The sequence below is a fragment of the Lepisma saccharinum genome, chromosome 1 (assembly GCF_977018435.1).
Source record: "Lepisma saccharinum chromosome 1, izLepSacc3.1, whole genome shotgun sequence".
In the NCBI taxonomy this organism is placed as follows: Eukaryota; Metazoa; Arthropoda; class Insecta; order Zygentoma; family Lepismatidae; genus Lepisma; species Lepisma saccharinum.
In genome coordinates, this window is record NC_139229.1 from 94,521,548 (window position 1) to 94,545,484 (window position 23,937).

Here is a 23,937-nt window from a genome sequence, read left to right on the forward strand (position 1 = left end):
ATGATTGATTGATTTGCTTTCTTTTACTTTGTTTCTTGTGCCACTTTTGGCCCACTTTTGGCTAATTTGCGAGGATGGGGATGAGTGATGATATGATGAATGCACACTCTTCAACATCCAGGCCAGGATTCGAACCCGGGATCCCTGGCATTGTAGCACAATGCTAACCACTCTGCCACAAGGGCCGGCAACATAACATATGGCATCAGTCATTGAAAGATGGATGATTTCCTTAATAAATAAATGTAAAAAAAAACATTCCAACTTTTGGAAAATCCTTCACCCAACTGATAAAGGGGCATCAAAAATATGAACAGAACAGAGTGCGCCACGTATAAGGAGCCCCCCAGCTGGCATGGGGCACTGTAGAGCCAGGCTATTTATCCGTGGCGCACTTTGTATTTTGACATGGTAAATTTTTTTGTGTAAAACGCATAGAACTTGTTGAAGTGCATTAGAGTGGATTATAATGGCAAGGTCTTTATTTAGCAAGTTTTTTTTTTTTTTTTTGCCTCATGAGCTACTGTCACAACCCACCCACAGCCACGTAGCCAGAATTTTGTTTTGGAGTGGGCTCATCCCTTATCAGCAAAATGTAAATGCAAAAAAGTGAGGTAGAAGCCCTGAAGATGATTTGCCAATATATTACAACTTATTATACAAGTTTAATCCTGCTAATGAAGTAAAATTAATTAACACTATACATTATTTGAATCAGATAGTTGTAGGATTTTAAGGGGGGTGGGGCTTCAGCCCCCCAAGCCCTCCTCTGGCTACACTTGCCTGCCCACCCATGTCCAATAACAAAAAAAGAAATACATGATAATAATAATAATACATGAAGAATACAATGTAAAATATAACAAAATATAATAACCAATTTCTACAGTAAGGACCTTCATGTCAAAATATGTGAGTATGAATTCTAGAAAACTTTTTTTTTTATGTTCCTGTGTAATGATTAGACTAAGGATTTATATGCACTATAAACTATGCAAATATGCCATCAAAATTTACAAATATGCTCTACAAGAGGAAGACAAAGCACTTTGACTTCCCAAAATTGGTACCTATGCTGTAAAATTTATTTGATACCCTTGATACCATTTGTTACCGATGCCATTGTAAGCAGTGTTCCTTATTTTTGTTCCAGATCCAGGCATAGGAGAATACTGTGGTGTTCCCTTAGACCACAGAGAAATATGCAAGCCAAGGAGCAGGTGAGCTTGTTTTAATTTTTCGTCCACTGAGAATGTAAATGTTCCATGCCCAATTTTTCATTTTTTTTCAGGAGAGCCCTTTAAAGTTTGACATGATATATTTCTTGGACCTATCTCACCATTACACTGAAAGTTTGTGTCGTTGCAAAGGCTGAAAGTTTATATCGTTGCAAAGGCTGATATATTGAAGCCTCTCTAAAAAGTTGTTGTTTGGTTAGGTATTTATGCTGTAATTCATTATTGAAATTTCAGATAGAACAATTGCACGCAACACTAGTTTTGATTTAAGAGTGCCAGTGTTCTATCAGATGTAACACTGCATACTGGAAACCGAGATGGAGATGAAACAATTTCATTATAAATTTGGTAGCAAAGTAAAATAAATAATTCATATTTTGGGAAATCAATCAACTACTTTGATTCCACTATTATTCTAAATTTTTGTCTGTTAACCACAAAAGTAAGAACTGCAGAGTATTACTATTGCTAAGCATCTCCCACAAGTGACTGAGGTTAGAATGCAAGTGGTTTATCTCACAGTCGGATGGTGCTTGTAGTTGGTTGAGGAAATTGTCGTAAGGTTTCATTGGCTGTGGGAGTTTGCACTCTCGTGGTTGTTTCTAGATTCTGTACATGGACCAAAAAGACTCTCAATGTATCAATATTGGTTATATGTAGGCATCAGACGATTGCAGGAATGCAACAATTGCATCCTAAATATACTACAGCCAAAATATCTCGATTTGTTTACAATTTGGAGATAGAACATTTGCATTCTCAATGGATGATTTATCACAAGAAGAGTAGGGGCAGTGACATAATGCAAATATGGTGAATTTATCCAATTTGATTTGTCACCATGAAAGAGACACATAAAAACTGATACACCATGTTTGAAATTGGTGTTCAAATTGGGTAACAATAACTTAAAAATTGATTTCTATATTTTCTATCATGACAATTTGATCATCACTGTCAATATTAGAGTATAATCTTCATCCAGTATTTGTTAAAGATATTTTGGGTAGAATACTGGTGTCAAATTATAAGCACTGCTTTCATGACATTACATTTATATTTTCTCAGGAGTGTACGGTGGCTTTTGTGCCACCTTATAAGATATAAGCAGTAAGAACAATATATTTATATTTTCTTAGATTTGTTTCAAGTTGTATTTATCAATTACATTTGCTACTAGATCTTTAATTCTGTTAGAACTTATTTGTAGAAATTTTAGCGAAAAATGCAGTCTGACCAGGACTTGAACCAAGGTCTCTGGCATATTGGGCCATTGCTCTACCAACTGTGTTACCGACCCAGCCCTGGCTTCACCTGAAGTTTTATTGTTGCTGTTTTTACCTGTGTGAAATTATCTCTGTCAGTGTTCTGCAACAGTATCTGTTGCCTTTGAAACGCTGTTGATGTTGACTATGCCTGGTTTCTCCCACTGTAGAGATGTAAATTACATTACGATTTGGCAGTGTTTCAAAGGCAACAGATCTTGTTGTGGTAGCACTGTCAGAGACAATTTCACACAGGGAAAAACAGCAACAACAAAACATCAGGCGAAGCCAGGGCTGGGTCGGTAACACAGTTGGTAGAGCAGTGGCCTGGTATTCTAGAGACCTGCGATTGAGCCCTGGTCGAGCGTACATTTTTCGCTGAAATTTCTATATAGTACATGTATTTTCTTATGTATTGTAGATAGACTGACTCTGTGGTGTTAATGACAGGAATATGATGTTCTTATTGCATTTTATAATAAACAAACTAACACTAAAATTCCTTAACTTTATCAGGATGGTAAAAAATAATAATAATAGTAATAATAATACGGGATTGCCAAACCTGAATGTAGATTAATCTCTCACCCAAATTCTGGGTAATTTTCAATCCAAATATGTGTCATTCAGATATCTTGACTAATTCTAATAACAATAATTTATTTATTTTATTCTGTCTTTTCTTCTTTTCAGGAAATGCTTCCTCTACAAAACATTAATCAGCTTGATCAACAGGGTGATGTGACAAGAATTCAACAACAAATTATTTACACTTGTTATAGTTGATCAAATAGTGCAGCCTGTGATTACTACTAGTAGCTTTCTTAAAGCTTACACATATTAATAGTCAACAATAGTGAACATTGTTAGTAGTTTGCTTCGAAAATATGCCAAGGACCATATTGATAGAAATGCGTCATCTCCAAGAAAGAAAATAATATTAATATTATTTTGAATCTCGTAATAAGTACACATATACCAAAGAACTGCAATCTAGTTCCTGTGCAACAATGGTAGTATTAGTGGTGATGAAGAAAGTGAAAGTGTAAGAAGCTTTAATATGTTAGGAGTGAATCAAGTTCACAGTGTGTGCATGTGAAGATGGTGTGATGGACGTTTGTGCTGGAGGTACCTACCCACTAAATCTGCCATTTTCATTTCCCCAGTAAGTATTTTGTCTTTTCTTCTACTTGTATGTAGACGGCTTTCAAATGTAGTTCTAATTCTGAAGACTTGGTTGGACTTTTGGCCGATGCAATGGCAGCTTTTTCCAAATTTTCCTCTCCTTTCGTAAAACTGTTGTGATCAGTGGTGGCGATTAGGGGGGGCAGTTGGCCCCCAACTTTTTGTCACTTTTGCTCCTGCTGCATGCTAAACCTTATCTACCAACGGAAAGTAAACTGTTCTTGCCCCTTTAGTTTTTGCACCTCCCCCCAGTTTTGGAACCCAATCGCTGCAACTGGTTGTAATATACCAAAATCTGAAAAATGACATCTGCTTAGAATACCTTCTAAAGCAGTGGTTCTCAACCTTTTTTAGTTCGGAACCCATAAGCATAGGCATCGACAGAATTACTTGTAGGGGTGTGCACCCAATTTATAATCATCATATTTTTGCTAACATCGAGTACTTTAAGAAGCCCTCCTTCACACTTGCTTAAACAAATTACGCATACTTCATTCTAGAAAAGTAAATATGTAATTTAAAATACTAATTTACTCCAGTCTAAATTCTAACTAAACACACATGCTGAAGCTAAAAACATTTTTCTTTTTACTCAACGAACTAATGTGACTAATGTGAAATGGTTGAGCACGCATAACAGACTACATACAACAGAGTTGAATTTAAATTGTTAAAACAATATATCTTAGTAATTTAAATGTAATAGGTTTTTAAGACACAGTAAACAAATTTTCGAGCCAGACTTCGCGATCCAACGAATGTCCCCCTCGGGACCCAGCAGTGGGTCGCACCCCATAGGTTGAGAAACGATGTTCTAGAGCATTCATATGGGTCTTCATGAGGTGTGCTTTCGCTATTGTCTAGAAATTATCAATAGTTTAATACATTTAAGTAATCACGAAAATATTGAGAATATCTAGGCAACAGCGAAAGCAAACCACATGAACATTTTTGTGAATGCTCTAGAAGGAATTCTAAGCAGATGTAATTTTTCGGATGTTTGTTTTTTGAAAGGAGATGAAAATTAGAAAAAAGCTGCCCTCGTGTCAGCCAAAGGCCCAACCGAGCCTTAAGGGTTATTACTTAAGGATCCCCCCCCGGAGCATAGGACAGGTTGAAGAATTTAATCTCGTGCCCTTTTATCTAGAACAACAGTCAACAGTAACAAATTTTATTCTGATATTAAAAAGTGTATCTTTACATGCTGTTTATTTGTTTTGTGTGGTGTTTAACAATAATTTTATTCTATTTATGAATGAATGTGCAGAAACATTGCCGAAAGAACTATGGTTCCTTTCATATTTGTAAGGATCTGTGAATATGTAAACTCCAAGCACAAGGAACACAGACAGCATAATTTAGTACAATATTTTTGTACTTTAACCCTTAGACACCACTGCTGTTTTCCACAATATTAGCCTCAACACCAGGGCTATTTTCAGTATGAAATTTGAAGTTGTGTGTTCTACCTAAAATTTAATATATCAAAAACTAGGAATGGTAGTTATGAATCTCATCTTGCTTTGTTCAACACAAAAATACTATAAGGTCATACTCATAGATGACTCACATGTTTCACGTCCCTCCCTCCCCATCCAATACACAATGCTGAAATAATTAACATAATGTTTTCCCACTTGCAAATCTTATGGTATAGTTCAGAACAGCTATGTAGATAAAATCCAAGTAAGGAACCACACATTTAAATTTTATGGGTGCCCCAATTTCCCAAAGCCATGACTAGATGCATGCATATTTCATTTTTGATGGAAACACAAAATGTGAAATAACACACTGTAATGTTTCATGTTTTTGAAACGTTTGAGGTGCATTTTCCTAACATGTTTTGTCACGAAATGATGCGAAATGAACTGCAAAATGCAAAATAAACTCTTAAACACGAAATTTTAGAGTTTATTTACCGACACATTTTCTGAAGTCTGATTAATTATATTCACAAGTTCAACACCAAAATGCCATTTTAAATACCACTTTTGATCCTGAAATGTGCCCAGTTTTTGTACGGACATCTTGATTTTATATTCACCATAAATATGTGACTCTAGCCATGATACATGTTAGTTTTATCAATGCAAATATGAATGTCCAGAACATTATCTGAGCCACTGCATGTTCCCAAGGTTGCATGTACCTAATTGTCCGGATATGAAACAGTTTGGCATTTAAGGGTTAATAATGTTCATGTTTTAATTATTACTTATTATTTATTTTATCATTACAGACTTCAAGAAATGGCTTGTTCCCGTGCACTTGAAGATTGCTAGATGTGAAACTAAAGATTGATAAAACTTTTTTATAATATGAATATTATTATTCCATTTGCAAAATGGCATATATATGCATTTCTATTTTTTCACAACAGGCTGTTAATGTAAAGCTTCAGTTATGTGTTTGTATTGTCCGTGATGTTTTGTGCCAAAGTCTTAAGAATTTACCCGCTCCCATGTTCTAAACAGATAAACTGCTTTTTTATTTGTGCATTGATAACAGGAATATTTATTTTAAAATAATATATTTCAGTGTTGCACACTAGTATTTTTGTCAGAATTGTTAATTTGTACTAATTGTCTCTACTTTTTACTTTTCTTAAAAGCTAAACATTGTTTAAAGCATGGAGAGAAAGTATAATTTTAAAAAGTGGACCACAGTTTTGTATTACAGAAAGTATTGTAAATATTGAGTGTAGAAGAAAATACAGTGTGTGTATATATATCATCTAAAAAATTATATTTAAGTGTGTTTATGCTTTAACTTTGTATAAGAATAAATAATCATGGGTTGTTTTATTAATAATTGTATAGTACATTGTCACATCGAGATCAGAAAATAGACCCATATTGGAATACATTGTAAAGTAATTAATTTGTTTAAACAAAGATTTTGTGCATCTATTGCTACAAGACAAGCTGTTTAAACCTGTTTAAACTTTTGCAACTCAGAATCCTGTGTGTTCAATTTTCATTAATTTTGGAGCCAACATGTGTCATACAGTGGATCAAATTATGGCTATTTTAATACTCTAATTATGTTGTAAATTAATGTATGAATAGCACAATGTGATAGTTATAATGTGAGAGTATCTCTTGTGACACAAATCGGTAACTGTGTCATTAACACCCCATCTACATGTGCATAGTTTCAGATAATTATGAAAAAATAATACTCTTTTAGTATTTTCCTAAACTATGCACTTCATTTAACTAACAAAGATTTACCATAAGATAATTCACACTTTGAAGAAATAATCGAGCCACTGAGAGGCTTTCATATTGTTTGAAAATATTAAAATGTTGACTTGTACATAAATGTGCAGGAAATATTATTAAAATGTTGACTTATACATGGAAATGTCTTAAGTGATACGTAACCCTGTTAGTTACTTTAAAATAATTACGTTGTTATGTTTATCTTACAAGTTTATGTTGCAAACAGAATATTTGAATCATTATACTCAGGTCAAACCTATTGTTACTACAGTTATGCCTTATACTCTGTGCGTAAAGGCATGACTTTTTTTGTAAGACATTCCACTGCATAAATAAAGCAGTATTTTTATCATTGCAGTCTTATTATTGGTTTCTTGCATTATTTCAAAGCCTAAAATAAGTTTGTGTAGTACAAGTGTGTTCTTGGGAACATTTTGTGTTACAGCAGTGACGTATTTCCCATGGCCCGTGTTTACCACCAGCAAACAAACTTTTCTTGTTTTGTTAAGATTGTCATCACATTTCTTAATTACAAAAGGAGACAAATCATTAAGGTTCTTTGCAATGTCACCTTTTCTGCAATTGTTGCACTCATTTTGATCTGACTTCGAGACTTTCTCATTCAATTTTCACACAAGATCTGAGCATTTCTGCAATGTTTTTCTCTCACTTGATCACATTTCGTGTCTTTATTGTCGTAAAATATTTGCCACTTTTATATTGGGTAGGCACACAACTAGTTATTGACATGATACATTATATTTTATATTAGTATATTCATCCATCATAGTTATTGGATTATGTAACTCATGTAGTACACTAGGAACAAACTCTGTTCATTTACTTTTTGATCACTTTATGCCATAATACAGCTGACCTCCATGACAGAGTGGTTAGCACAGTGTGCTACAAATGCCAGGGGTCTCAGGTTCAAATACTGGCCTGGGAATGAGTGTTCTTTGTGAGTATCCCTTCATCGATTTCATCATACCATCCATCACTCATCCCCATCTTCATGATTGGCCAAAAGTGGAAGAAAAGCAAAGTAAAATAAACGAAATCAATCTTTTATGCTTTAACAGGCTAATTAGGACTGGACCTACAGCTTTAGAGAGGTATCTAAGCTACTATTCAACATGCCTGCATAAGGAACTGACCACAAAATCCCGTGATTACTAAGTGACAGTATTAGCCACTACGTTATTGGTGACATCCACAAACCTGGCAGCACCATACCTTTTATGCTACATGCAAAAAAAAAAAAAAAAAAAAAAAAAAAAAAAAAAAAAAAAAAAAAAAAAAAAAAGTCAGCACACATCCTTTATTCTTATAAATATTAATCACACATTTATTCTTGTAAATATTATAAAATTATGCACAAAAAATATTTTACAAAGATCGTCACAAGAGTAACTTGCAGATAGATAAAAAAAAATACCATTGGCACCACTTGAAGTGAAATAAATACTTGGCACAGTTTCTACAAAAATGATACCAAACAATACTGATCCTTATGAGAAGAGTCGAATTCTACGGACACTTACATTTCACACTGAATCCATTGGAAGCTTAAGTCACTACGTACACGTGTTCAAAAGAACAATGTTCAAAATAATTACAGTAGAATCCATGATGGCAATCCTTTAATTCATCTCTGCAACTCTGTAATAAGAATATTCAGTATATAAAATTTGTTCCTGTTACAGAAATAATATATTTTAATGCAAAACATTCAAGTAATAGGAAACGTTTATCTAGAACAGCAAATCTTTAAATTTCCATTGTCGAGTGAATCTCTTGCAAACTAGATCAGGTGAGCTGGCAAGGATAATCTGTCTGATGTTGGTTTTGATTGATTGAATTGTTTTTTAAGTCCACTTTGTGCACAGAAAGGATAATCGGGACTGGACCTACAGTTTAAAGTGGGATCTGAACCACTATGTCATTTGACACCACCTGGTATCGAACCAGGGACCCCTTGATTACAAGGGGACAATATTACCACTATACCACCAGGGAGGCCCTATCTGATGTTGGGTGGAATAAGTTGTCCCCCTCCCTCCTATCCTGTTAACTGATTGATTACTGGCATCGTAGCATGCTGTACTAACCACCATTCCAGAGAGATAGATGTAAAAACAAATATGTTGCAGAAAATCCAATGAAGTACTCATATTACTTACTATATGATTTAATTAAATATTCATACTGATGCATCCAAACTGAAGAGTACATATAGCCTACAATACTACTACTTACCTTCATGTCAAGTTATTAAAATTTACACTCGGGACTGGTCAACAAATTTCCTCTTCACAAAAAAGCCTTATGTAAACAGCACTCGCATGGACATTAGTCACTAGGGCCTCGTGTGTGGACACATGCTATGTATGAGTTGCACCACCTTCTGGTAGGTGAACGACTGTCTGCAAAATGAATTAACATGACGATTAGTAACACCCAGCTGCATATTTTTTTATGAACAGACACAAGGTAATATCACCATCACAAAATAGATTATTTTTTTGCTGCATTAAAAATAGATAATCAAGTTGATAAAGGACAAACACAAACATTGAGAATCTGGAATTAAAACCTCCAAAATGTGGTTCTACATCATCCTATATTAACTGTTAATACAACGCTATCTAGTAATAGTAGAAACAGGTCATCCTTTATTAATAATGAGACAGATTTATCAATGATGGAAACACGAAATGTAAAATAAATATGTTCATTTTCATGTTTTTGGAAGATTTGAGGTGCATTTTCCTAACAAGTTTTGACACAAAACAATGCAAAATGAACTGCAAAATATAAACACTTAAACACAAAATTCAGAGCTCAATTACCGATGTGAGGCTTTCTGAAGTCTGAATTATCCTGTAAGTCATGCAAAATCATGGAAAATTGATTCATTCTGGTGCCAATATTTGAGAACAAAAATAGACTCCTTTACACAGGAATAAAGTTAATACTCTAACTACATAAATGTATCATCAGAAAGGAAAGGTTTATTTTCTGAAGGAAAGTTTTTAAATAAAAGTTAGGATTATTTTATGTAGCACTTTTAATCCCAACATGTGTCCAATTTTTGTGCCAAAATTTTGATCTTTTGCTTCCATAAATATGCAGCCCTATTAACCAATTAATCAGGGTTCCTACTAATTTTGCAAAACAACTTTTTCTGACATTTCCAGGCATTTCTCAATAAATTCCGATACCAATCTATATGAGATTCCACACAAGTGGTCCTACTCTATGAAAATAACAAAATGAATCAATCTGGAAACTATTATAGTTTCTACCTGCATTGAAGTTTACATGTTTGTGAAAGCATATAATTTGCATACTTCACGAACAAAAATTATTAGCATCTGTAGCCTATTTGTTTCACAGATTTTAAAGCATCACACACATAACACATTTTTGTTAATGCTTTTCATATATTAAGGTCCATGTCATCATACTCAAGTTCCCCCCCAATTTGTTAGCAGACAAAAAAGGGGAGCAGGATGATGTCTGACTACTAAAAAAAGTATCAAAAATCCTGGATACGCCACTGATCTCATGTCGAGAACCTTACATTTTATGTGTGAAATGTCACACACATAATGCTAGAATTCCTCTATAATGATTTAACATACTAATGAATAAGTGTTTGCCTTCAACGGATAAGGATGAATGATGAAATAGACGATCGGGAAAACACGATGCATGTTCAATCTTGAGCACCTCTGGCTTCATAGTGAGTCTTGCTACTACTCCACCACAGGACCTGCCTTGACTTACATATTCCTGCAAGTATTAGCTATTATGAAAAACCAACTAGTTGAAAAAAAGTAATCTCTTGTCACATATCAGTGTCACCACAGAAAAACGTGGTAGCCTAGCCAGTATAGCATCACACAGGTTCAATTCCTGGGGTGTGTGATCTCAGGAATTTTTTCATCAATGCCCTGTATAAGTAGCTCTGGGACCTGCTCAGGCTGCCATCAATGTGGTAAATGGGGGAGGGGAGGGTGACCGAGGGGAAGGGTTGGTCACATCTTCACTACAGCAACAAAAAGAAAGAAAGGTGTCTGATACAAACATGCAGTCTTACACATAAGGTCATTAATACATTCATTACAACAGTCTCACGTTAACGAGATTCCCACCTACCTGTTGGGAGGTTTGCAAATATTCAGGTGATCCAAAGGAAAGATATACAATTCTCCTATCCCAGGATCTGAAAGAAGAAAATATTTTTTTTCAACATACTGCGCTTGCAAACGGGTAGGGAGGGAGGGAGAGAGTGGGGGGAGTGGAGATGGAAGGGCAAAGGAAATTAAGAGAACAAAACTCTTATAGGTGTTGTACTGATTGATTGATTTGGTGTACTTTACTTCCCATTCTGCTACTTTTAGCCAATCACAAACGTGAATATAAACGTTGTCAAAGAGCTGAGCTGTTGACTAGTAGCACTAATAATGGTATCAGAAAATACTAGTTTGAATATAATTATAAATAATTACCAATGCCCATCAATACTTTTTATTAGCTACAACACTTTTGTAAAGTTTAAAAATCTTGTAAATTATGAAGAACGTATATTTTTAATTTTCAAAAATCTTGCATGTGTACATATTTCCACATATACAGTAAAACCACAGTTCTTACGTTCCCAGATGCTACATTTTCTTCTATTATACATTCAGCATCAGTACTGGTTAAGACCTAGTCAGGACTAGTGATTTAGATTATAGCCGAATGTTCACTAACCTAACCTAACCACGTTCACTGCATCCAAAGTCAACTGCACCTTTAACCCATTGACGTCACGTTTAAATACCTTCAGAGTTGAATAAGAAATAATATTTAAATTCCATAGTGCAGCAGTTTGGAGTGCAAAAATAAATTAAAATAAATTGCCTACATAAAAGTTGAAAATGTTAAGTTTTCCATAAAAACCATACTTTGGATCAAAGGGTTGAAATGTGAGAATATATAAGCTTTATTGGCTCAGAACTGTGTAATAATCCAATATTTTTCTGAAAATTATCTCTGGTTTGGTATGTGTAGAAAACAAGTTTCAAAGGAATATCAGCATTGAACACCAAATTCCACGAAAAATCGAGATTTGATCCTAGTGTCAAAATAACAGAATATATGCATTTCGAGAGGCTAAATATGCATAAAAACTCGAAAATGACTTATAAATTTAAATTGGTTACTAAACTGGGGAAAATGCAAAATTTTGATGACATAATGGCAGCTGAGGAGAGCCATTACCTTCTCAATCTGAAAGCCTCATGGCTTGCTCCGGTCACGTGACTAAGCGTCATCAACTGGAGGCGAGATAGTCGCCATGTTTGATTTGCTTCTTCGGAATCAATGCTGGACCTTTTGAGTAAATATGGAATTGTAATGCAAATTTAAGAACTGTAATCGAGTTTACATGACGTGTAAATATGCTTAAATGTGGAAGAGGTATGGTGTATAAGTCTTGTGTACTCAATTGCAGAGGCAATTATAATGAAAAAGGTAAGAGTAACGTTCACATTTCTTCAAGATGTTGTTAAAAATGAGACATTTTTAGGGCAATTCCATGTGATTCAGTCACTACGAAAAGATACAAGTTAAGTGTTTTATACTAAAAAATAAATAAGAGTAATAGTTCATAACGTAAACATTTCATGTGTCCGGAATAGGCATCAAATATACTCGTAAATGTGGACAACATGTCAACATTTTTTAGAAATATCAAATAATTTACCCTGAATTACAAACTTTGGTTAATATTACGTCTACCAAAGCAATTTGTTAGTGTAAATTTTATGCAAGCATGCGATAAATTATTCATATTATTTACACAAATTTTCAGTTTCAAAATGTGCTTAATGAAAGAAAGCTATACAACGGGGCAAACTTGATATATATGTACATTTATTCTTATTTTATCCCGCTTTATGCTTCTTTATACTAATCGGAGGCTAATGGAAGATATGTTGTACATTCAAATACAAAGTTGAGATGTGTAACAAGAACTTCGATGAAATATTCGTGTGTAAAACTATCCAAGAATATATTACTTATGTTTCAAATACAAATGTTTTTACACAGAACGCATTTTGTTACCTAGCTATGTTAATATGAACTACAAATGTATTAAATTTTTGAAAATGTTTCATATGAACTGCTTTTTATTTCTTGTCTTTGTGAAGCTTCAATGTTCGTAACTTTGATTATTAAATCAGTGATAATGTTTATTGTTTCATAATTTATTAACATTCTTCACGATTTGTTTAACAGAATGTAAAAAACAGTGTAAGGAAATATTCAAAATGTTTATTTCCCAAGTGAACGTTAAAATGGAAATATTAATCTGCTTTTTTCTTCAATGAAACTCTTAAGTTATTTTCACAGATCTTACTAACGACAATTAAAAGATTCAATTTGTTTATTATCTTTCGTTCAATAAAGTCAATAGGATCGAAATTACAATGTGACAAATGATTTAGGTTTAGTCTTTATCACAGAAATGTAACATTGCCCATGTACCAATTTCTTTCACTTTTGCTGCAAGAATATATAAATTAAGGTTTTGTATTGAGATTGTATAGCTACACAGAATATCTGCATTAATTGGTTGATTAATTTTGGGTAAACTTAAAGACAATTTAATTGATTAGGTAACTTGGAAAGTTTACGGTCAACCTAACATGTTTTTTGTTTTATTTAATCAATTGATTTTACATACAAAAGCGGTTACGAGTTTTATTGTAGCTGACCAATATTCCCAATAAAATTTTTCAACGATATACAATGTTTAAATTTTTCCGCCAGGAAGTTTTTAACGGTTTTCAACTCTTTCTTTGTGCTATGGTAGGAATTTTTGTGGTGGCCATAGTAACTTCCTGAATGAAAATTTTGGTGTAAATATTCAATATTATAAATTTTTCTTCTAACTATATTCGTCGGGAGGGTAAATATCAAAATTTAACTTCATAAGAGAAATAAATATACCTTAATTATCTACGGTAAAATTACGACAAGGAGTTTACAGCGTTAAGACGATCGCCTCCAGATGATGAGTGTCTTGACTAAGCGCTGTGGCCTGAACCTCAAGATGGTCTTCGGAGAGCGGCATACAATAAAGAATTATTTTTTCTTACTCCACACAAACACATCGCGTGGCGACGCACTGAGCACTGAGGGTATTTCAAACATCACATATCTGGACTTCGTTTTTAGAATAAATACAAGTGACATCTATGAGCTACACACTGAACTACGTGCATTTCTATCAAGCAGTGTAGCATTGTGAGCTGAGCTCGTCATACGACTTATGTGTCATAACAGGTTCATGTGACTCCTACTTGTCATATGACACAAATGGGTTCATGGGCCAAATGGGTAGGGGGATGCATGTTTAGTTTTTGATGAAAACATGAAAATGTTAAACAAAACACTGAAATGTTAATTTTTCATGTTTCTAAAAGATGTGAGGTGAATTTTCCTACCATATTTGGTCACGAAATGATGCAAAATGAACTGCGAAATGCAAAATAAACTCTTAAGCATCAAAATTTAGGTTTATTTACAGATGCGACACTTTCTGAAGTATGAATTGTACTGTGAGTTATGCACAACCGGGAAAATTGATTAATTCTGCTGTAAGTAATTAGAAGCAAAATTGACTACTTTATGCTGGAATAAACTTAATACTCTGATAACTATTAGTAGGAAAATCTTAATAATAATAAGTAATAAGTGTAGTTTTTAAAATCAAATGTAGGATATATTATTCACCATTTTAACAACGAAATGCCATTTTATATACTGCTTTTGATCCCGAAACGGACCCAGTTTTTGTACAGAAATCTGGATCTTTTATTCACCACAAATAAGTGGCTTTCCACATGGGCAATAGCTAAAAAAAAGGTCATCCCAACTTCACCCACTGCAGAGAAACATATGACTTATCAGAAAAATAATATGTATGGTTTAGCTACAACTTAACATTATCCTGATACTTCCAATAAACTTGGAGGGGCAGTTGGCTCGCTGACACTCTCAGTAACAACAAATTTTATTTGACTGATTGGTTTTTGTTACTTACCGTCACTCTTCTGCCACTTTTGGCTAATCGTGACGTTGATTTGGTGTTTTAAGTCTACTTAATGCACAGTAAGGCTAATCGGGACTGGACCTACAGTTTAAAGTGGGATCCGAACCACTATGTGCCTCCACCGGGTATCGAACCCGGGACCCCTTGATCGTGACATTGAGAATGATATGATGAAATTGATGAAAGGATACTCACAAAAGAACACCAATGCCGAGGCTGGGATTCGAACCCAGGTCGCATCCTGCCATAAAGGTTAGCACAACAGTGAAAGTAAATCGCATGTTATATATTCACATACACAAATATTTAAATGTTAACATCACTGGTATTTTCTCTCATAAACAGATAGGAATCTGGATTCATCAGTACAACAAAACTCAAATTAGAGAAAAATTATATTTATCTTGGTATGAGTCCACAATCTTACCTGCAGATTCAGAAGTGACAAACAATGCTCGGAAACCTAAAGAACTGCTAAATAATGTTGATTTAACTTCAGTGAAACTCAGAACTTCAATTGGCACTTCACTCAGTATTTGCATAAATCTCCCATGCAAATTCATGAGGTATGGTGAACCTGGAATGAAAAATTATTTCTTTGTAATTTATATACCAGTTAATATCATTTCTACCATTAACCAATCTTACTGCAGTTAAGGGAATGAATAGTTTACAAGAAATTCACTGAATATGTCTTGGATATCATCTCTGATATCTAGTTAGTTAAAAACTGCTACTTTCACAGATACAAACATGAAGATAAAAGGGTAAAGGATAAAGGAAACAGGTTCTGTGATAATAGTCTACTGCTGAAACAACATTGAAGTTTCACACAGTAAAATGGTGGTCAAAATATGTTAACAGGGAAGTTAAGAGTTGTAAAAGCTACAGAGTGATTCAAAAGTCCCACACTCTGATTTCAAAATATTTTTTTCATGAAAATAGTGAAGGACAATTGAATTGAAATACTTTTACAGTGTGACCCACAACTATATTGAAAGTTTTTATTACATATAACCAGACAATATTTACAGATGATGCTGGAAATGTCCTCAATTTTCTCAAGCACACAAATTCACATGACATGTTGGATGCTACTTTTTTCAATGTGTTGCTTGAGATGTCCCTAATGGCTCTGATTATGTTGTTCTGCAGATCTTGCAGTCTCCTGGGATTGTTGTGGTACACTTTTTTTTTTAGATATCCCCATAAATAAAAATCTGGTAGATTCCAATCTGGTGAGCAAGGCAGCCATAATTTTTTCGAGATCAGTCCATCTTGGAAGAACTCACAGAGCATCTGCATTGTCTCGTATGAAGTGTGGCAAGTCACTGTCTACTTGGAACAAACATTAACATTTTTCATCAAGCATCGCAACACAATTATGGATAAAGTTTGGGTACACATCTGAATTAACAGTTTTTTTGTTTTTTTAAAGAGTAAAGTGAGACTTCATGAAATGCATGCGGATTTCTGAAGTCCAGATGTGAGTCTTCTGACTGTTAACAAATCTTCCAAATGAAAACAGGCTTTATACTATCAGAAAGTAACAGCAACTCTGTTCTTGTGTGAGACTCGTGGCACATGGGATTTTACTTCTTACCAACTCCCGTGCGCATGCGCTGTCACGTGCAGATATCCCGTGGTGCAGCACATTTCGAAGGTCACCCACATATCACCAATGAATTTTTAAAATCAGAGTTCAGGGACTTTTGAATCACACTGTATAACAAACAGAATAAAGCAAGCAATAATAAAACAACCAAATGCATATAAACCAAATACTGGCCTGAAACCTACAGTGTTGTTTTGTGCATGTTTTCACCTGCTTTCCCTATCAAGTATAGATTCATCTTCTAAAGCTAGTCTTATCATCCATGCTCAAACAATATTGTCGTTTTTCTGATGTGAGGCATTAAGTGCTATTTGAACAATTCTCACAGTGCTTTTTTTAACGAATTGGTGCAAGCATCACAGCTGAGAAATATGCTGACTTTTTACCTGTAAATTGAGAAATATGCTGACTTTTTACCTGTAAATTGAGAAATATGCTGACTTTTTACCTGTAAATTTGAGAAATGTTTAGCTATGATATAACAGTTTCATGACTATGTAATGTTCAACATGTGGTTTAAATTAAGGATTTACCGACATGGAATGTTTGCTCAAACTGATGAAATATTTATGTCAAATTTACCAATAGCAATGTTCCATCAATCTGATATAAAATTGCATTACTGTATAATTATTATTAGACATCCAGGATATCTTACCAGGCACTTACAGCAATTAGTTGATTGAATTATCGTATTTACGTGTGTATAAGGAACACCCTGGTTTTTGACGGGGACAAGTGACAAACGATTAAATCTTGTATATAATGCTCAATACAATGCAGGTTCAAGAGGAGAATATCATCTTGGGTATACAATGAATCACCAACACATGCCACCTCCCCTCACTTCTTCCACTGTTTAGCAGAAATATTTACAGTCAAATATTAGAAAAATAAGAAGTATTATTACCAGGTTATAAATGTTATTATACAATAATAATTATTATAAGGTAAAAAAAATATTTTTTTCGAAATAATAATAATAATAATTATTATTATTATTATATAAATGGGGAGACTTGATCCACCAAACAAGTGAATACCAGCACAACTATTTTCCATTATTTCTTTTGCATTTTATGAAGTTAGTATCTGAATGCATTTTGATATTAATCTGTGCACGTCTCATTCAAGAAAAGGCTTTAAATGTTAGGGGGATTATTTAATATACAAATTGTGTTCTGTTACCTCTCACCTACAACTGTAATTATTAGAATTTTGAAAACTGTGGAACCATCTGTTCTTTGGATGAAATGGTAGAATATAACCTTGTTCCTGTATTTTTCACTCAGTTTTCGATCCAATGCATTTTTACTTTCATCATTCTGTTTGAATACTAACTAAATGAACTTTATTTCTGTCCTTAACAATAAGAGAACAATAAGAGTAACAAACTTTCGGCTTTCTTGTATCTTTAAATGAACAATGTCAATGTCGACGCCCATGATCCTGTGTGATCGGAGGTGAATTCTCAAATTCTGCCAGAACGGTGCCGTTTTTCTTGGTGTCGCAAAACATTCCTTTACAAAGTGAAAAATCATGGGAAATGGCCATTTCATTTCACTTTCGTAATGTTCCTTTCCTTATTATAATTATTATTACTAAAGAAATCCAACCTGGTAATTTGTTTGCGCCTGTTGATACATACGTGTTATACGCAGTGACATAGTAAAATGCGTGGTTTTAATGTTGGCTGTCTGAATTATTCCGTGCATAATACGTACCAAGTTTTTGGGGGCATTTAGGCTAATTCATATTTAAATTTGAGGATGTAGAGCGTTAAAAAAAATAATAAATAAAGATGGTGCTTATGAGTAAAATTGTTGGGGTTGGAGTATCAACAATTTATTGGGCTGCAGTCTCATGAATTGATTGATTGAGTTGGTGTGTTAAGTCCACTTTATGCATAGTAAGGCTAATTGGGACTGGAGCTACAGTTTAAAGTGGGATCTGAACCACTATGTGCCTCCACTAGGTATCGAACCAGTCACCCCTTGATTACAAGGCGACGACACTACCACTACGCCACCGGAGAGGCCCTGCAGGCAGTCTCATGAAGATTGAGAATCACTACTCTACATGGTGGAAGGTACAAAATTGACAAAAATAGTTTCCAAGTTCTGCTTTTTGAATGAAAACAACATTTAAAGTTTGTGACACAGCACAGTATAAACTATTTGAAGATGGAAACTATTTTCATCCTCTGAAAACATACAGTACACTGCACTATCAATTCCTAACTTCAACAGGGTGTCTACAATTCTGTAAAAACAAAATTCCCCAATTCATGTATTTAAACATGCATGTAAGAAGGTCACTACATGTTAGCTAAAAAACAGAATCCTACTTAACCAAGTTTTGAAAATATTCATTTCACATGTTAAGAGTAATAACAAGAAGGTAAACTTTGGAGCAGTGAGCTGCCACGTATAACTAATAGTAAACAAAGGTCTCTTTCTTATATAAACATTAATAACAATTATAGCATACATAATCCATAAATATAGTAAAATTGAGTAATATTAATTAATCCTAATACTGTATCAACCAAACACAATCCAAAAATGGCAACAAGAAAGTGGTACATGCCAATAGCCACTTACTGTAGATTTATTTCTACATGAAAATAGTTTCAAATATTGCCTCTTTCCCTGGAGTATTAAATTTGCAATTTCCACTGTAACTAAAGTAAGAATCACGAACCTTCCGACCCTCTGTAAACAACCGTCTCACTTCGAATACCGTATCACTCCACGCCAGCTGTTCGTGAATGGTGCGGCCATCATGTGCTGCTCACTCGCAACCTTTAATTTTACGTAACATGGAAAAACGTATTCTTATTTTAACTGATAATCTACACATTGAAGTATAATAAATTTTCTACAAGTGATTAAATACATGTTCTTGTTCAAGAATGAACATGCTTTTCTACGCCAAAAGTTCAATTTATCTGACACTGGGTTAACAGATCCCCCTCCCCCTCCTCTCTCAGTATGACAGCGCCAAAGTTATACAAGAGAGTGAGAGATTTGTTTCGGTAAATTCAAGCCTTTTGGTTTTATTGCTTCCTTCTCCACCAACATTGTTGACATGTAGAGTATTGTTTTCTCCTTTGTGCAACAAATATACCGCCAGTTTTAGCAGGAGCTAAACAAAGATAAGCCGGGGAATAAAAATACATTGTTTATCTTTCTCTCGGTTTCTCGTACAGTAGAAACAAGAAGACGATAATACGCAAATTATTTACGCACGTCTCATGCAAGTAATGTATTTTCTTACCTTGATTCAGCAGTTCCTTTTTGAACTTTAGGCATTTTCGGCGCTAGACATCATCCTGTCAGAGTACGGTCTGTCAAATTTGCTTGCCAAAAAGGAACTCAACGTGGCACAAGAGGTGATTTAACTTCGACTGCTAAAATTGGGGAGATCGTCATCAATCATCACTATCAACATCTTCCCCACAGTGGACAGGATGGCTCTTTGATTGAAAGAATACGAAAGCACCTCGCGTTGTATTGCGCTTATCTCAAAATCGGTGATTTCATGTTGTCAGTGACGATCCTCCGGGGATGAGGGAGGGGGTGGGATGCAGGAGTCGATCTATAATCCAGGTGTTCATTATTCGGATGGTGACATCCTCACACTCCGGAATACTTTTGCGGGTGAAGGAGAGCAGGCCGTAGGGTGAGGGAGGTTGATTTAAAATGAACACCTCTCAACAAGAGAGAAGAAAAATGTGACAATATTTAAAAATTCACCTCCAAATATACATTTTATTTTATATGTAGCGTACAATAAAATGTGACTGCCTCACAATATTTCTGTATTCTACAGTCTTCTTTCCCCACTTTTATGCTTCTCTAAGTTGCCGTTTTAGTTTCCCTTGGTGTCATTGCTGCATAATCCAGCATATTTGAACGGGATGAAAAGGACATACGAGTGTGTTTTTGGATGAAGTAACTTTAGAGATGTTGAAGTACACTCTGGAGAATACTGGAATGTGTGACATTGAGGTGTAGATCGACCATGTTGTGACACACACATTTGTCATTAGTTACGAGGCGATGAGGGATAGGTGATACTTGAATTCCAAATTAGTTAGCCGCCCCCGTGACGGAGTGGTTAGCACATCGCGCTACGACGCCAGGAGTTACGGGTTTGAATCGTGACCTAGGCATGAATGTTTGTGAATGTCCATTCATCGATTTCATCATTCATCCCCATCTTCGCAAATTAGCCATAAGTGGCACAAGAGGGGAAGTAAAATAAAGCATATCAATCAAACCAAATGAATTATTTCCATTATTTTTATCTAATTAATAATTATTAATTTAGATAATCAAATAATATGTATTAGCTTACTTTCATTATCTATAATAATAAATCATAACACTTTCAAACATCAAATAAATTTAATGAAGTAACCCCGGTTTCAAAATGTAATTTATCTCAATGTGTCACATTCTTCTAGCAAGGTTTTTTTTAGTAAAATATGAGAGAAAATTAATCCTTTGGTACGGAACCGTCTTACTCCTGGGGGATAAGATGTAAATTTTGTATTTTTTTAATTTAGCGTTGCTTTTCTTCCACTTTTGGCTAATCGCAACGATGAAAATGAGTGATCGTCAGATGAAATTGATGAAGGGACACTCACAAATAACACCCATGCCGGGATTCGAGCCAGGGAACTTCGGTGATGAGTCTGAAAGTCGACCACGAAGCAAGAAAAAATTTTTTTTTGCATACATTCAATAACTTTCAACAGGTGATCAGTGATACATGCTTATTCCGCATATGTTGACAAATGGAATGACTTTACACCTTGTAGGCTATGTGGATTATTTTTTTTCGTAAGTTTGCAACACTGTTAGGGTACACGTGCTTTTGTTTACAGAAGGTCTTAAGTTCTATGATTCTCACTTTAGCAGTTACCAGATGTACCTGTAATACTTGGAACATCAATCTGAAATATGGTTTATCCGCAACAAATTAAAAATTTCTTGCTTGTCCATCTTTCTTAGTTCAAAAACCTACATTCATTACACAAAAATGTTGATTTTACCAGACATCCATGCCAAGAAGTCATGACCAATTTTGATTATGTCACCTCAAAATTAGGCCCAAGTGTGATTCTGTCTCCTCAAAATTAGGTCCAAGTTTAATTCTGTCCTCTCAAAATTAGACCCAAGTTTGAATCTGTCCACTCAAAATTAGGTCCAAGTTTGATTCTGTCCCGCTCAAAATTATGGTCAAGTTTGATTCTGCCCCCTCAAAATTAAGCCCAAGTTTGATTGTCCCCTCAAAATTAGGCCCAAGTGTGATTCTGTCTCCTCAAAATTAGGTCCAAGTTTAATTCTGTCCTCTCAAAATTAGACCCAAGTTTGAATCTGTCCACTCAAAATTGGGCCCAAGTTTGATTCTGTCCTGCTCAAAATTATGGCCAAGTTTGATTCTGCCCCCTCAAAATTAGGCCCAAGTTTAATTCTGTCCTCTCAAAATTAGACCCAAGTTTGAATCTGTCCACTCAAAATTGGGCCCAAGTTTGATTCTGTCCTGCTCAAAATTATGGCCAAGTTTGATTCTGCCCCCTCAAAATTAGGCCCAAGTTTGATTCTGTCCCGCTCAAAATTATGGCCAAGTTTGATTCTGCCCCCTCAAAATTAGGCCCAAATTTGATTCTGTTCCCTCAAAATTAGGCCCAAGTGTGATTCTGTCCCCTCAAAATTGGTCCCAAGTTACACCCATGCATTTAACTGAGGGGTCCATGGCTTGATTCTTAGTGTGGGGCATATTTCAGTGGTTAAACTTAAATTAAGCTCAAACTTTTGTCAGACACAAAGACCAATAATGCAACTGATTTCTCCATACTAACCATGTCGAAGCTCTTTAACTTCTACAGACGGAAGCAGAAAAAACTGCGTAGCTTGTTTAAAATCTACAAGATGTGATCCTTGATGTGGCGTACTGTAGAATACAATTCCCTTTGTATTTTTCAACACTCTTCTCAATTCTTCATTTCCACTCTCATATGCTGAAACGCAGTAAAATTATTCATTGACAATTTTGTATCAAAGTACAGTATGTTATATCAATCTGTAAGGTACACAGTCTAACAATTAAGTAACAAGTATTACATTCAAATGCATATTTTGTTGTTGTTAATAATTTCATAGGTTTCAATAGAGGAGTTTGATTCAGGAAACAACAATGACTAAATGCAAATTCTATTGTGCATAAAATTGCCAATTTTGACTTTTAATGCCTATTTTGATATGTATAAGTGGCTACAATGTGTAAAAACAGGTAAAAACTGTGTTTTGGTTCGTGTTTAGGTTTCCTCATAGGAGGATTAAAGGTATACGAGATGATGAAACGCACATGTACATATTTAAAGTCAAATGAACTAACTTTACAGATAAATTGAAATATGTCATAATAGTTTCTTGTGAAACTGAGAGAGATTCTTTCCTGAATATTAAAAAGGTTATAACTGCAGAGCAGCTTGTAACATTGTTGATACACACTTCAAGTCTTATTTCAGATTTTAAACATTTTTCTTGTTTTGAAAACTATTAATAATGCATAAATATTTGTACAATTGTCTGTGTCAATGCAATCTTTTGCCTATATTAGGAAATTGCAGTTGCTAACATTATGAACATATTAAATTTTTGATGCGACACTTCAATTTTATGCTTTTCATTATTTACAGTATTCAAATATATTATTTCTCTTGTAGTCTACAGTTGATACAAGCATACGTACATACAAGAAAAATTCAAATCTATTACCTATTAGATGCATTTACAAATTTCCTGAGCCTCTTCTGCCTTTCCCAAAGTTTTAGTTTCTATTATCATGCTCCTTTTGTTAAAATAATTTTTAGTGCCTTATAGCCTACGTATTTGAGTAACTTATACTGCTTAGAAATTCAAGCTCTAGTAATGAGGCAGTTTTTACCAAATTACAAGGAAACGAAATATTTTTGCACATCTCTCTATTACGCAAAGAATCAACACAGTAATTGGCATGGTTGGCCAATGAATGAAACGACTTCTGCAAGTCTTTTGTCTGGTCTGATCCAACGACTCAACATCACAGCCTGTTGAATGGCATCAGTGTTTTTAGCTTTGACTTTACAACGGTCCTAGGAATGTAAGTTACCCCAAGCATCATATTTGTTAAGGAACGGAATCTCATCATTGTACTTAAATTCTGGTTTTGGAAGTCAAGTAGAAAAATTGGTGAGATATTCCGTATTGGCCTTGGGAAATAAACATGCTTACCAAATAAC

The 23,937-nt window shown here is 34.5% G+C and overlaps 2 protein-coding genes across 7 annotated transcripts in view; one reads left to right on the forward strand and one right to left on the reverse strand.

The window, feature by feature from the left end:
• LOC145998284 (protein SERAC1) overlaps positions 1–7,266 on the forward strand; it is a 119,225-nt gene extending 111,959 nt beyond the window's left edge. For both annotated transcript variants that reach the window (XM_083134688.1, XM_083134693.1), the window contains exons 7-9: positions 1,154–1,220; positions 3,197–3,668; positions 5,931–7,266. In XM_083134688.1, the coding sequence (XP_082990814.1) occupies positions 1,154–1,220; positions 3,197–3,248 (119 nt within the window). In that variant the 3' untranslated portion in view covers positions 3,249–3,668; positions 5,931–7,266. The remainder of the gene's footprint in view (positions 1–1,153; positions 1,221–3,196; positions 3,669–5,930) is intronic.
• A 964-nt stretch (positions 7,267–8,230) lies between these two features.
• The window catches only part of LOC145998293 (protein SERAC1), a 73,684-nt gene continuing 57,977 nt past the window's right edge, over positions 8,231–23,937 (reverse strand). For all 5 annotated transcript variants that reach the window (XM_083134710.1, XM_083134697.1, XM_083134701.1 and 2 more), the window contains 5 exons: positions 22,516–22,674; positions 15,456–15,605; positions 11,080–11,146; positions 9,175–9,341; positions 8,231–8,577 (listed from right to left, as the gene is read on the reverse strand). In XM_083134710.1, coding sequence (XP_082990836.1) covers positions 9,275–9,341; positions 11,080–11,146; positions 15,456–15,605; positions 22,516–22,674 — 443 coding nt within the window. In that variant the 3' untranslated portion in view covers positions 8,231–8,577; positions 9,175–9,274. The remainder of the gene's footprint in view (positions 8,578–9,174; positions 9,342–11,079; positions 11,147–15,455; positions 15,606–22,515; positions 22,675–23,937) is intronic.